We start from the raw sequence: 15097 nt of genomic DNA, 5'->3' as shown, positions 1-15097 counted from the left end.
TGATCTTGACGAAGAAGTCTGACCATCTGGTAGGTGGGTGGCCACTCGGTCTATTGACATCCGGTGGAATCCAGTCGGTAACAGCTCTAGTCCAGCGGTCATCTTTAAATCTCATTACGTGACCAGCCCATCTGAGTTTCGACACCTTGGCAAATGAGACAGCGTCCCTGACTCTTGATCGTCGACAGATGTCAGAACTCCGGATTCTTCCTCTCATTTGAGTGAAACGTGATATTCCAAGCATAGCTCTTTCTATTCTTCTTTGGGAGACCTGAATAGCGTTCTCATCTTGTTTGCGTAGGGCCCAGGTCTCTGAGGCATATGTTAATGCAGGAAGAACAGTGGAATCAAAGAGATGTGCCCGGAGCCAGAGGTTCTTTGTCCTCTTAGCTATTTCTTCGATGTTCTTGAAGGCGTTCCAAGCCTCTCTCTTCCTCCTGCGCAGCTCGGGTGCCAGGTCATTTGTCATGTTGACCTCTCGACCTAGGTACACATAGCTGTTGCATTCGGAGATGGTCGTTCCGTTGAGAGCGAATGGGGCATCAGGAACGAGGCTGTTTCTCATAAACATTGTCTTTGTAAGATTCAGCTGTAGTCCTACCTTTCCACACTCACGGTCAAAGTCGGCCAGCATTTGTGCCGCTTGGCTGATGTTTGGTGTTATTAAAACAATGTCATCAGCAAAGCGGAGGTGGTGTAGTTGCCGACCATCTATCTTCACTCCCATTCCTTCCTATTCCAGTCATCGCATGATGTTCTCGAGGGTGGCACTGAAGAGTTTCGGTGAAATGGTATATATATATATATATATATATATATATATATATATATATATACATATATATACATATATATACATATATATATATAAAATGGCAGATCCTGGCAGGCTACCCCTGGCATATTTGATATGCCAAAAATAGTAACAATAAGAGGTCTCATTCACCTGACCCTGAAGGCTTCACCGACATGGCAGCACTGAGAAGGATGAGAAAGGAGAGGCCGACAAAATCTCAAGGCCGAACTAGGCTGCCACAACGAAGAAAGACAAAAATGATCGTCTGTACTTTCAATGCACTTACGCTAGCATCAGATGCATCCATCGAGGACCTGATGGTACAAGTTCACATGATCAAGTACGACATTATTGGTCTGACTGAGACAAGAAGGCACGAATCTCACCATGCCGTTTTCGACACTGGAGAAGAATTGTTCCTCGGAACATGCGATAAAAGAGGTGTCGGAGGCGTCGGTGTCCTTGTCAACACAAACTCGGCCAAGAGCATTGATTCATTCGAATGCCTAACAACCCGAATCGGATGTTTACATTTGAATAGATATGGCTCACTGCCTGCAGTTTCTATCTTCGTTGTCTACGCACCAACATCTCATTATGATGAAAGAGAAATCGAGAAGTTCTACATGGAGCTAGAGAAGTTCTATAAAGAAGACCACACCTTCTACAAGATCATTGTGGGTGATTTTAATGCCAAGATAGGACCGAGAAGATCTGCTGAAGAACTTCACATCTGGACCCATGGCCTAGAATGGAACGAACAGGGTGAGAGACTTCTGAGTTCATCATGTCGACCAAGACCATCCATGGTAACTCACAGTTCCAGAAGGCAGAATCTAAACGATGGAGATGGGAGTCTCCCGGTGGACGATTCCACAACGAAATAGACCACATCATATTCAATCGACGGTTTTGCCTGACTGATGTCGCTGTTGTCCCAAAATTTCAAACGGCATCAGACCACCGTCTCCTTCGTGCAAAATTCTACTTCACAGAGCGGGGAGAAAGGGCTGCAAAGTTCAAAAAGAGAACTCCCAGAACGACCACCAACTGGGAGCTCTTTGGCACTATTGCGGCAACATGGGAAGATGCCATTGTTGACAACATTGACGAGGAATACGATCGACTGGTTCAGCACCTCCATGAATGTGCGAGGAATGCCAAGAGAGAGATAGCCACAAAAAATCGCCTATCTTCGAAAACTCTTGAGCTAATTCGCCAGCATGGTTTGGCGCATGCCTCAGGCAACCGCAAGCTAATGTCCGAGCTCACAAAGCAGTGCAGAGATGCGATCAAGGAAGACCTCAAAGAGAGAAGAGCAGAAGTACTGGTAGATGCGGCAGAAGCCGGGAAAAGTATTCGTAACGCCCGCCTGTCCTTCGCCAACTACAAGACCAAGATGATTGCCCTCCGACGTCCTGATGGATCCATCACATCCTCCAGAATGGCAATGGAGAAGATTATCCATGACTTCTACTCAAATCTCTTCGATAGCCATGTCCACTTGCTGACATACCAAATTCCACAGGATGGATATGTAGTTCCCAACGTTCTCCCTTCCGAAATCCGACACGCCATTTCGTCGGTAAAGAAACAAACAGCACCCGGCCCAGACATGGTCAGACCTGAACACCTGAAGAACCTGCCGTCAGTACTCATCAATACACTGGCTCGGCTCTTCACTCGCTACCTGTCTGAATGCAAGGTTCCGTCCCAATGGAAAACCAGCAGGACCGTACTACTGTTCAAGAAGGAAGACATCCATGACATTGGCAACTATCGCCCGATCTGCCTATTGTCTGTCATCTACAAGTTGTTCACTGGAGTCATCCTAAATAGGATTGACAGAACACTAGATGAAGGACAATCATGTGAACAAGCCGGGTTCCGCAAAGGATTCAGCACCATTGACCATATCCACACGCTAACCAAGCTCATTGAGGTTTCTCGGGAGTTCAAGATGCCGCTCTGTTTAACGTTCATTGATTTAAAGAAGGTCTTTGATTCTGTTGAGACGGAAGCGGTCATTGAAGCCCTAGCCAAACAGGGCATTCAAGCTCAATACATCAGGATCCTCCGTGAGCTGTATTGCAGGTTCACTACCAGGATCTCACCATTCTACAAAGAAGTGATTGTTGATGTCAAGAGAGGGGTGCGGCAGGGTGGTACCATTTCACCGAAACTCTTCAGTGCCACCCTCGAGAACATCATGCGACGACTGGGATGGGAAGGAATGGGAGTGAAGATAGATGGTCGGCAACTACACCACCTCCGCTTTGCTGATGACATTGTTTTAATAACACCAAACATCAGCCAAGCGGCACAAATGCTGGCCGACTTTGACCGTGAGTGTGGAAAGGTAGGATTACAGCTGAATCTTACGAAGACAATGTTTATGAGAAACAGCCTCGTTCCTGATGCCCCATTCGCTCTCAACGGAACGACCATCTCCGAATGCAACAGCTATGTGTACCTAGGTCGAGAGGTCAATATGACAAATGACCTGGCACCCGAGCTGCGCAGGAGGAAGAGAGAGGCTTGGAACGCCTTCAAGAACGTCGAAGAAATAGCTAAGAGGACAAAGAACCTCCTGCTCTGGGCACGTGTCTTTGATTCCACTGTTCTTCCTGCATTAACATATGCCTCAGAGACCTGGGCCCTACGCAAACAGGATGAGAATGCTATTCAGGTCTCCCAAAGAAGAATAGAAAGAGCTATGCCCGGAATATCACGTTTCACTCAAATGAGAGAAAGAATCCGGAGTTCTGACATCTGTCGACGATCAAGAATCAGGGACGCTGTCTCATTTGCCAAGGTGTCAAAAATCAGATGCGCTGGTCACGTAATGAGATTTAAAGACGACCGCTGGACTAGAGCTGTTACCGACTGGATTCCACAGGATGTCAAAAGACCGCGTGGCCGCCCACCTACCAGATGGTCAGACTTTTTCGTCAAGATCATGAACGATCGGTTTGAGGCTCTTCATGTTCCCAGAGCGAACGGATGCCATTGGGCTACATTAGCACGCGACAGGGACAAATGCAGCCGTTACTGGCACCCGCTCGAGCAAATCGATGACTAACGGGAAATTAAGTGATTAACTGATTTAAGTGAATGGCAGATCCTGGCAGGCTGCCCCTGGCGTATTTGATATGCCAAAAATAGTAACAATAAGCGGTCTCATGCCCCTGACCCTGAAAGAGCCTTCAATATGGTAGCTGTGGGAAAGATGAGTAAGGATAGGCAGCTAAAATCTCAGGGCTGGGATGAATGGAGAGTTACTGCTGCCCACTCAAGAAAATCAATGAACAGGATAACAGTGATACAATGATACAGTGATAGTATACTGCAAGATACTATTTATGTTCAAGGATAACCTATCTTAGAGGTTATTTGAAGATTTCAGGTTTTGGTAGAGGGAACCCAAAAGGACAAAGGAGAAAATAATGTCTAAATTAAATCTGGGTAACTTTGAAAAAGTTTTTGACACGACTTCCACTACCCAGCCGTCGCCACACTCCAGGACGCTTTCCGGACCCGCGCGGCAGCTCCGGCCGAGACCCACGCACAACTGAAGACCCACAGAACAAGATAAGCAGAACTCTCTGAGACCTTGGACTCCAGGCTCGGTGGACCCAGGGACAGAGCTTCTCTGCTTGCTCCCACCACCACAGGTGACAAAGGGATTCTAATCAGGAGCCCCACCCTACCCTGCCCTGTCTGCTTCCATCAACCACCCAGGAATCGAATTGTGCACAGGAGACCCACCCTACCCAGATAAATACCCCACTGGCAGACTTCCACTCTCGACACGACTTCCACTACCCAGCCGTCGCCACACTCCAGGATGCTTTCCGGACCCGCGCGGCCGCTTGCGGCCGCGCGACACATCATAAGGCACTAAATACCCATCTTCTGGAATTGTCGTACTATATTTGATAGGGTTCAAATATGGTAACACCTAGAAGAGTGATTAGAGGTCACCCCAAAAGCCTCTATCCCTCTCGGAAAGACTGGCAAGCTACCGAGAGTATTCCGCCCGCACGGAAGAGCCTGGCAAGCTATCTGCTGTGTGTTCGATATGCCAAAACCAGTAACTACAACTGGTCTCATTCACCTGACCCTGAAGGCTTCACCGACATGGCAGCACTGAGAAGGATGAGAAAGGAGAGGCCGACAAAATCTCAAGGCTGACCTAGGCTGCCACAACAAAGGAAGACAAAAATGATCGTCTGTACTTTCAATGCACTTACGCTAGCATCAGATGCATCCATCGAGGACCTGATGGTACAAGCGCGAATGATCAAGTACGACATCATTGGTCTGACCGAGACAAGAAGGCACGAATCTCACCATGCCGTTTTCGACACTGGAGAAGAATTGTTCCTCGGAACATGCGATAAAAGAGGTGTTGGAGGCGTCGGTGTCCTTGTCAACACAAACTCGGCCAAGAACATTGATTCATTCGAATGCCTAACAACCCGAATCGGACGTTTACATTTGAATAGATATGGCTCACTGCCTGCAGTTTCTATCTTCGTTGTCTACGCACCAACATCTCATTATGATGAAAGAGAAATCGAGAAGTTCTACATGGAGCTAGAGAAGTTCTATAAAGAAGACCACACCTTCTACAAGATCATTGTGGGTGATTTTAATGCCAAGATAGGACCGAGAAGATCAGCTGAAGAACTTCACATCGGGACCCATGGCCTAGAATGGAACGAACAGGGTGAGAGACTGTCAGAGTTCATCATGTCGACCAAGACCATCCATGGTAACTCACAGTTCCAGAAGGCAGAATCTAAACGATGGACATGGGAGTCTCCGGGTGGACGATTCCACAACGAAATAGACCACATCATATTCAATCGACGGTTTTGCCTGACTGATGTCGCTGTTGTCCCAAAATTTTGAACGGGATCGGACCACCGTCTCCTTCGTGCAAAATTCTACTTCACAGAGCGGGAGAAAGGGCTGCAAAGTTCAAAAAGAGAACTCCCAGAATGACCAGCAACTGGGAACTCTTTGGTACTATTGCGGCAACATGGGAAGATGCCATTGTTGACAACATTGACGAGGAATACGATCGACTGGTTCAGCATCTCCATGAATGTGCGAGGAACGCCAAGAGAGAGATAGCCACAAAAAGTCGCCTATCTTCGAAAACTCTTGAGCTAATTCGCCAGCGTGGTTTGGCGCATGCCTCAGGCAACCGCAAGCTAATGTCCGAGCTCGCAAAGCAGTGCAGAGATGCGATCAAGGAAGACCTCAAAGAGAGAAGAGCAGAAGTACTGGTAGATGCGGCAGAAGCCGGGAAAAGTATTCGTAACGCCCGCCTGTCCTTCGCCAACTATAAGACCAAGATGACTGCCCTCCGACGTCCTGATGGATCCATCACATCCTCCAGAACGGCAATGGAGAAGATTATCCATGACTTCTACTCAAATCTCTTCGATAGCCATGTCCACTTGCCAACATACCAAATTCCACAGGATGGGTATGTTGTTCCCAACGTTCTCCCCTCCGAAATCCGACACGCCATTTCGTCGGTAAAGAAACAAACAGCACCCGGCCCAGACAAGGTCAGACCTGAACACCTGAAGAACCTGCTGTCAGTACTCATCAATACACTGGCTCAGCTCTTCACTCGCTACCTGTCTGAAAGCAAGGTTCCGTCCCAATGGAAAACCAGCAGGACCGTACTACTGTTCAAGAAGGGAGACATCCATGACATTGGCAACTATCGCCCGATCTGCCTATTGTCTGTCATCTACAAGTTGTTCACTCGAGTCATCCTGAATAGGATTGGCAGAACATTAGATGAAGGACTACCATGTGAGCAAGCAGGGTTCCGCAAAGGATTCAGCACCATCGACCATATTCACACGCTAACCAAGCTCATTGAGGTTTCTTGGGAGTTCAAGATGCCGCTCTGCTTAACGTTCATTGATTTAAAGAAGGCCTTTGATTCTGTTGAGACGGAAGCTGTCATTGTAGCCCTAGCCAATCAGGGCATTCAAGCCCAATACATCAGGATCCTCCGTGAGCTGTATTGCGGATTCACCACCAGGATCTCACCATTCTACAAAGAAGTGATCGTTGATGTCAAGAGAGGGGTGCGGCAGGGTGATACCATTTCACCGAAACTCTTCAGTGCCACCTCGAGAACATCATGCGACGACTGGAATGGGAAGGAATGGGAGTGAAGATAGATGGTCGGCAATTACACCACCTCCGCTTTACTGATGACATTGTTTTAATAACACCAAACATCAGCTAAGCGGCACAAATGCTGGCCGACTTTGACCGTGAGTGTGGAAAGGTAGGACTACAGCTGAATCTCACGAAGACAATGTTTATGAGAAACAGCCTTGTTCCTGACGCCCCATTCGCTGTCAATGGAACGACCATCTCCGAATGCAACAGCTATGTCTACCTAGGTCGAGAGGTCAACATGACAAATGACCTGGCACCCGAGCTGCGCAGGAGGAAGAGAGAGGCTTGGAACGCCTTCAAGAACGTCGAAGAAATAGCTAAGAGGATGAAGAACCTCCGGCTCCGGGCACATCTCTTTGATTCCACTGTTCTTCCTGCATTAACATATGCCTCAGAGACCTGGGCCCTACGCAAACAAGATGAGAACGCCATTCAGGTCTCCCAAAGAAGAATAGAAAGAGCTATGCTTGGAATATCACGTTTCACTCAAATGAGGGAACGAATCCGGAGTTCTGACATCCGTCAACGATCAAGGATCAGGGACGCTGTCTCATTTGCCAAGGTGTCGAAAATCAGATGGGCTGGTCACGTAATGAGATTTAAAGACGACCGTTGGACTAGAGCTGTTACTGACTGGATTCCACGGGATGTCAAGAGACCGCGTGGCCGCCCACCTACCAGATGGTCAGACTTCTTCGTCAAGATCATGAAAGATCGGTTTGAGGCCCTTCATGTTCCCGGAGCGAACAGATGCCATTGGGCTACACTAGCACGCGACAGGGACAAATGGAGACGTTACTGGCGCCCGCTCGAGCAAATCGACGACTAACGGGAAGTTAAGTGATTAAGTGAACTTTGAAAAAAAAACCATAAAAACATTCCTTTTCTTAACTGACAGTTTGTAAGCCCAGTGAAAACCCTTGAGAGGCACTCCTAAAGCACAGTCCTGCACAGGGTGTTCTATGGATCCGCATGCAAGCAAGGACACCCTCAAGAAAGGGACAAGCCAACACCGGAACAGAACAGGCCTAATGAAGCCAACGCCCTGGACCAACAGCTCGGTCTGTGAGCCGAGTAGTCAGAGCATCTGGGCAGGGGAAGGGGAGGCTGCCGAGCTCCTTTCACTCCGCCACGCGGCACTATTGCAAAGACTGCGGTGACCAGTGCGGGCGCGGGAAGCCTGCCCCCGAGTCCCCGCCCAGACCGAGCCACAAGCCTGAGGGGGGAGGGGAAGGGGCTGACAGGGTGGGCGGGGACGGGGCTGAGCGGCGGGCCTGGCATTTTGCCGGGCCGGTGGGCGGGGCCGGTACTGAGCGTTGTGTCTGAACGGCGGGCGGGACCGCACTGAGATCGGCGTGTCCCCATTGGCTGAGGCCTCTGGCAGACCGGAAGCAGTGGGCGCTGCAGGCCGGCGAGAGCAGGGCTGGTGTCGGGGCTGGAGCGAAGCCGGCGCTGGTGCCCCGAGCGGAGCGAGGTTGGCGGACACGTGTCCGGGGCGGGGTCCCCTCCAGCTTCCGGGCGCAGCGCCGCCCCCTCGCCCGCCTCCCTTTCCTGCTGGATCCCGCCCGCCCACGGCCGGACGCGCTGGCCAGGGAGGAGGCCGCGGCTGGTTCGGCGGGGCTCGGGGCTGCGGGACGAGCGGCAGGCTGTGGAGAGATGTTGGGCGTGGCCGCAGGGATGACCAACAGGTAAATGCGGCGCCCGCGGAGCCGCCTCCCGGGGCTGGGCTGCCGGCGCGACCGTCGCGTGATGGGCCCGCAGAGCTGCTGCTCTCGCGCGGCCGCGGGCTGAGGGGACGAGCCCCGAGCACTGACTGAGGTGTGGGAGTCCTGGCGGGCCGCCGCTCTCGCGCGGCCGCGGGCTGAGGAGACGAGCCCCGGGCACTGACTGAGGGTGTGGGAGCCCCGAGCACTGACTGAGGGTGTGGGAGCCCCGGGCACTGACCGAGGGTGTGGGAGCCCCGGGCACTGACTGAGGGTGTGGGAGCCCCGGCGCGCCCGAGTCTGTGAGGGAGAGCTGCTTATAGTGGTCATGCCTATTTCTACCTTATCAAGAAGTCCAGTACAGTTAAATATTTGCCGATTTAGTGAATCCGTGTTAACGAGCATAACGCTTTAATGGAAGTAGTATTTTCGCTAAGTAAATCTTTTAACGCCCTGAACGGTACTACAGACATAGTGGATAACTGGGTTTTCCTATCCGTTGCATTCAGTTGACGGTGTTTTAGAACCGTTGTAGAGGGAAAAAAAATCTGGTCAGACACTCTATAGGTCTGAGGGAGAATCCAGAAGTTAAAGCCGAGCGGCTCTAGTAGTACCGCAAGTGTCGCTGTGAGCCCCACAGCAGGGTGTGGCCAGGAACAAAAGTAAGTTACTAAACACAGAGATGGAGTTAAAGGAGGAATATTTTCACAGCGTTTAAAAGGAGAGATGTTTTCATAGCATTTATAAGGTCATCAATTTGCTCGAGTGGGCACCAGTAACGTCTCCATTGTGAGACTTGTTACTGTTTTTGGCATATCGAATATGCCACGGGTGCTTGCCAGGCTCTGTCGTGCGGGTGGGATACTGTTGGTAGCTTGCCAGGCTCTCCGAGTGGGACAGAGGAATCGAACACGGGTCGGCTGCATGCCCTACCCACTGTGCTATTGCTCTATTAGTATATAATCCAAACTTTATACTAGTATAATACTTTCAAAATTCTCATTTAGAATTACATTCTTATGTTTAGTGTCTAGAACAGAAATGATGAACAATGGGAGGACAGTGCTAAAGTGCTATAGAGGATAAATTAAAATACTAATTTCACTCTATCACTGTACAGTTAATATTTAAGCACAGAATAACTGGGAAAATGAAAAGTGCTTTTCAAAATAGAAAAGGCTGTTGTGGGGCCAGAGATACAGTACAGGAGTCAAGGCATATGACTTGCACATAGCCCCAGTTCAGTTTGATCCCTAGTAACCTAGTAACAGAAATGGTCTTCCTCAAATGCTATCAGGAGTGATCTCTGAGCATTGAGCCAGGAGAAGGTCCTGAACATCACCATCTGGTGAATCTGACATGAAAGGCAAGTGCCGTACCACTGAGCTATATTCCTGACCCCTCAAAATCACTATCTTAAAGTTATAATTTATAGTTTATTAAGTTAGTCCCTTTTAAGATTTATGTAGTTATGTAGCAGTGTGCAGGACCTGGGGTGTAGATCTGCAAGCCTGCTTGGATTGGGACTGGGGCCTCCTCCACCCAGATCCCCCATCTTCCAGTATGTAGGCGTACACCCACCAACTGCCCCTGGCGCCGTGTAATCCCATCGATGGCCAGTACCCAGAGACTATAAAACCCTGCTCCTGGAAGCGTGGCCGCAACATCTTATCACATAGTTCTTACTCTGGAGAACCTGGCAGGCTACCAAAAGTATTCTTCCCACACGGCAGAGTCTGGCAAACTCCTCGTGGCACATTCAGTATGCCAAAAACCAGTAACAATGATGGGTCTCATTCTCCTGACCCTGATAGAGCCTCGAATGTGGCACTTTTTAAAATCTCAGGGCTAGGACGAAGGAGATGTTACTGGGGCCTGCTCGCGGCAGTCGTTGAACAACAGGAAGACAGTGATACAGCATTTATAAGTAATTATGGATATTTTCACTTTCCACAGACTAGATGAAGTGATAATTTCTTAAAGATTAGTTTGGGGGGGGTGGAGCCATAGCACAGCGGGTCGGGCGTTTGCCTTGCACTTGGTCGTCCCTGGTTCGAACTCTGGCATCCCATATGGTCCCCTGCATCTCATATGGTCCCCTGAGCACCGCCAGGAGTAATTCCTGAGAGCAGAGCCAGGAGTAACCCTTGTGCATAGCCAGGTATGACCCAAAAAAGCAAAACAAAAAAAAAAAAGAGGGATTGGGTGTTCAATACATTTTTTAAAAGATTGTATGAGTGTGTAATGAATCAATAATGGACTTATCACGTTTATTACAATAAAATTCATTAGTCAGGGCGAGAGTTGTAGCTCAGTAGTAGTAAAGCACTTTGTCCTTCAGATGTGAAGCTCCGGGTTTGATCTCTGACGTTGCCTCCCTCCTTTTAAAAAATACCCCAGTCTTTCCATTTGAATGGACTCCCCCCCCCCATTGTGTTATTTGGAAACCACAGATTTACTGAGTCCAGTTTTCCAAATGTTAACATATTTCACAGTTCAGTATCACTAAATAGTATTTGTTTGTGTCCCCATTTCAAGGAGAAGGGAAGGGATTGGGTCAGGCCCTACAATGCTCAAGGCTTACTCGTGGATCTGTGCTCAGAGATCACTCTTGGCAGTCCTCAGGGGGCCCTGTGTATTGCTGGGATAGAACTGGGATCCCTCATATACAAGGCAAATGCTACCCTATGCTACCTCTTCTGGTCCTTTATTACTAATCTTTAACTATTAAAAAGCTGTCAGATTTAAGGTGGTTAAACATTTTCCAGCATTCAGATTTTTACTTGAAAGCTTAGCTTTAAAAACTGGTAGGAGGGTATTATCTATTGTTTGGCTTAAAGTGACAATTCAGTTTGAAGGAATGTCTGCCAGAGTCTTAAAAAACGGTAGGTTGGGCCAGATAGAGATACTATAGGAAGGCACTTGCCTGACTATGCGACTGAAGATTTGAATCCCCACTACTGCATATGGTACTCTGAGCAGTCAAAAACCTGAGGACCTCCAGGTTTGCCCCCACACAAAACGAACCATACTTTATCCTTGTCTTTTTTTTTTTTTTTGGTTGTTGGGTCACATCTTGATATTTGAAAAGGAATGAAAGAAATAACATGACAGTGGGAACAAGTGGGGAATAAAATGGTGCTGAAGGGTTACTCTTGGTTATGCACTCAGGGATTATTCCTGGAGGGCACAGGAGACCATCTGGCGCATCCAGGTTTGAACTCGGGTTTGCTACAGGCAAGGCAAGTGCCCTTTCTGCTGTACTATTGCTCTGCCCTACCAAACTTTTCTAGTTGCTCTTTCCACTAAATATCTTCAGGAAGCATGCTCACTTTTTCCTCCTTTGATCTTTTGTGTGCATCTTTGGTATGCAGGAGCCGCTATAATACTTAACATCCTTATTCATCACAAATAACAAAGGGTTAAAGATTTAGTAATAGTAATTTGAACTGCTTTATCAAAAATGTTTTTGTTAAAAAAGTTTTTAGTGATAATAGTATTGTAAATCCCAGAATCTCATTCAAAAATTCTTGAAAAAGCTTTTGGTTATTGGTGATCTGACTGAGGTGGTTGAGTATGTTCCATGTGCATGGGAAGCCTGGGTTCGATCTCTAACACTCATGGAAGAACCACTGTATAGCAATGGGGTCCCTCAAGCATAGTCAAATGAACAACCAGAATCACTATTTGTTGAATTTTAAGTTAGCACAAAATTTAAAATAGATGTCAACTATAAAGAATAGTAATACATCATAGGTACAGAGTGTAATAAAAAGTGTTTCTTTTTAGGACCCTGATCTAGTGTCCCTCTTTTACCAACTCTTCCCCTTCCCATCCTGAATTTTCTATTAGCAACTTCTTTCTTTATTTGGCTGGTAAGTACACATTGATATTGTTGTATGTGGCCATCACCATCCATCTATCCATCCACTCAAAGAACTCACCATGTAGAATAGAAACTATATACAATAAACAAAATCCGTTCTGGGGCTGGAGACATAGTTCAGGGGTTAAGCCTGTTTGTTTGCATGCAGCCAACCTTAGTTCAGTCCCCTGCATCTACGTGTGGTCTCCTGAGACTGTGAACTGTGATCCTGGAACACAGAACCAGAAGCACTGCCGAGTGTTTTCTCTTGTCCCCAAATAGCTCTTTACCTCCACCAATACTTAATATACCTCTGTTTTACTTTATATCTGAATTTTACTATTTTAAGCCACTTTACTTTAAAATTTTTTTTATTTCTTTGCTTTTTGGATCACATGGTGGGCTTCATGCCCTACCCACTGTACTATTGCTCCAGTCCATTTTAAGCCACTTTATATAGTGGAATGGTACAATTTTTTGGTGACTTTTCAATTATTTTAATCTCCTTAAAAGTTCATCTTTGTTGTAGCTTATGAAACTTATAGGTAGCATATAAAATTTGTAGGTCTTTATAGGCCTGAACAGTATCCCGTTTTTTCTATAAACCCATTTGATTTTGTTTTTCCAACCAGCTTTTCATGGACACTTGAGTTATGTTCCTGTTGAATATTGTCATGAAGATGGTTTTTTAGGGGCCATATCCAGTGGTGCTTAGGAGCTTGGGTTTTGGAGTTTCAGTTCTACCCTCCCAGTGATGCTTGGCTGCTGACCTCTGGTTTGTTACTTGGGCCTGATAGTACTGGAGGGAGACCTGAGAGTCTTGATACTGAGGGGAGTGAGGGAAAAGTATACTGCTAGTACTGGCATGTACTTTACCCATTGAGCTGTTGCCCTGCCTGCTGTGCATTTTAAAATTAATAGGTTCACATGCAATTGTAAGAAATAAAACAGTGTATCCCATTGTATCCTTTGCCCATTTCCCTCAGTGGTAACCTTTTGCAATACAGTATGGTATAGGTAGTAATCTTATTAGGGTTTTCTTAGTTTTACTTATAATTTTGTGTATATTTAGTTGTGTATATATCACAAGGGTTGGTGCTTCACCACTATAGTCAAAATATAAAAACAGTTTCCATTACCACAGAGATTCTCTAATGTGACATTTTATGCCCATACTAATGTTTTTCTCCTTAAATCCTCATATGCTCAATGTTTTTAATACTCATTTTAAAAATACTATATAAATGAAACCATAAAGCTCCAAAAACCTTAGGAATTTTCTTATTTAGTTTTATTTCGTGGAGGTGTGTATCCTGTTATTTTTAAAATCCATGTTATGTAGGTGACAGTTTGACTGTTGATTTATTGAAGGATGTTTGAGCCATTTCCAGCGCTGTCATTTTAATTTCAACACAGTGCAAAGGACTATAGCAAATTCCTAGCATTATTACAAAAATAGTTTTGATCTCCCAGATCTCTGCTTTACCTGATCCCCCCATTTTCTCAACCACACTGTAGACAGTGCTTCTCAACCCTTTTCTAACCATCACCCCTTTCTGACCTTGTTTCCTTCCTTTGTCCCCCATGATATACCAGGTATCTCCCTGCTAGTCTTGTACCATGTCCCTCATTTATGCATTTTTCCATGTGTAGCTAGCTAACTTGGAATAACCTTGACAAACCAGTCTTTCGGACCCTGGTAGAAAAATGCTGTTTTAGACTGTAGCACTGTAGCACTATCCTCCTGTTGTTCATCAATTTGCTCGAGCAGGCACTAGTAACGTCTCCATTGTGAGACTTGTTACTGTTTTTTGGCATATCGAATATGTCACGGGTAGCTTGCCAGGCTTTGCCATGTGGGCGTGATACTCTTGGTAGCTTGCTGGGCTCTCTGAGAGGAGCAGAGGAATCAAACCCAGGTCCCCGAGTTGGCCGCGTGCAAGGCAAACACCCTACCCGCTCTGCTATTGCACCCTTAATGAAATAATTCTAAATGATGAAGGACATTTAGGTATTTGGGTTATGAATGAAATTCTTACAAAGGTTTCTCTTACAATTTTGTATTGAGTGCCCCCTAAAAAAATAGCCCTCACAAAACAGAAATAATAAAACCACTTCAGGGCTGAAGAGATAGTGTAGTGGGTAGGTTACTTGCCTTGCTTGCTTGGGTTCAGTCCCCAGCATCCCATATTGTCCCCCAAGCATCCCAGGAATAATTCCTGAGCACTGAGCCAGGAGTAACCCCTAAGCATCATCGGGTGTGATCCAAAAACAAATAAAAACAAACAAACAAACAAACAAACAAAAAAATGAGCCTCTCCCCCAAACTGAACACTCAAGTTCAAATGTCTGTGGTGTTTTTTTTTCTAATTTTTTTTTATTTATTGAATCACCGTGGTGAGAACAGTTACAAAGCTTTCCAGTTTAAGTCTCAGTCATACAATGATCAAACATCCATCCCTTCACCAGTGCACACCTTTCACCGCCAAGAACCCCAGTATGCCCCCCATCTTT

At 46.8% G+C, this 15097-nt stretch overlaps 1 protein-coding gene across 1 annotated transcript in view; it reads left to right on the top strand.

Moving 5' to 3' along the window:
- The first annotated feature begins 8623 nt into the window (after nucleotides 1-8623).
- LIMS1 (LIM zinc finger domain containing 1) overlaps nucleotides 8624-15097 on the top strand; it is a 132769-nt gene continuing 126295 nt past the window's right edge. The window contains exon 1 of the mRNA XM_056114646.1: nucleotides 8624-8703. Coding sequence (XP_055970621.1) covers nucleotides 8672-8703 — 32 coding nt within the window. The 5' untranslated portion in view covers nucleotides 8624-8671. The remainder of the gene's footprint in view (nucleotides 8704-15097) is intronic.

Source organism: Sorex fumeus, unplaced genomic scaffold, assembly GCF_029834395.1.
Source record: "Sorex fumeus unplaced genomic scaffold, SorFum_2.1 ptg000026l, whole genome shotgun sequence".
Classification (NCBI taxonomy): domain Eukaryota; kingdom Metazoa; phylum Chordata; class Mammalia; order Eulipotyphla; family Soricidae; genus Sorex; species Sorex fumeus.
Note: the sequence above shows the minus strand (reverse complement) of the source record. Positions and strands in the feature narration are given on the sequence as shown.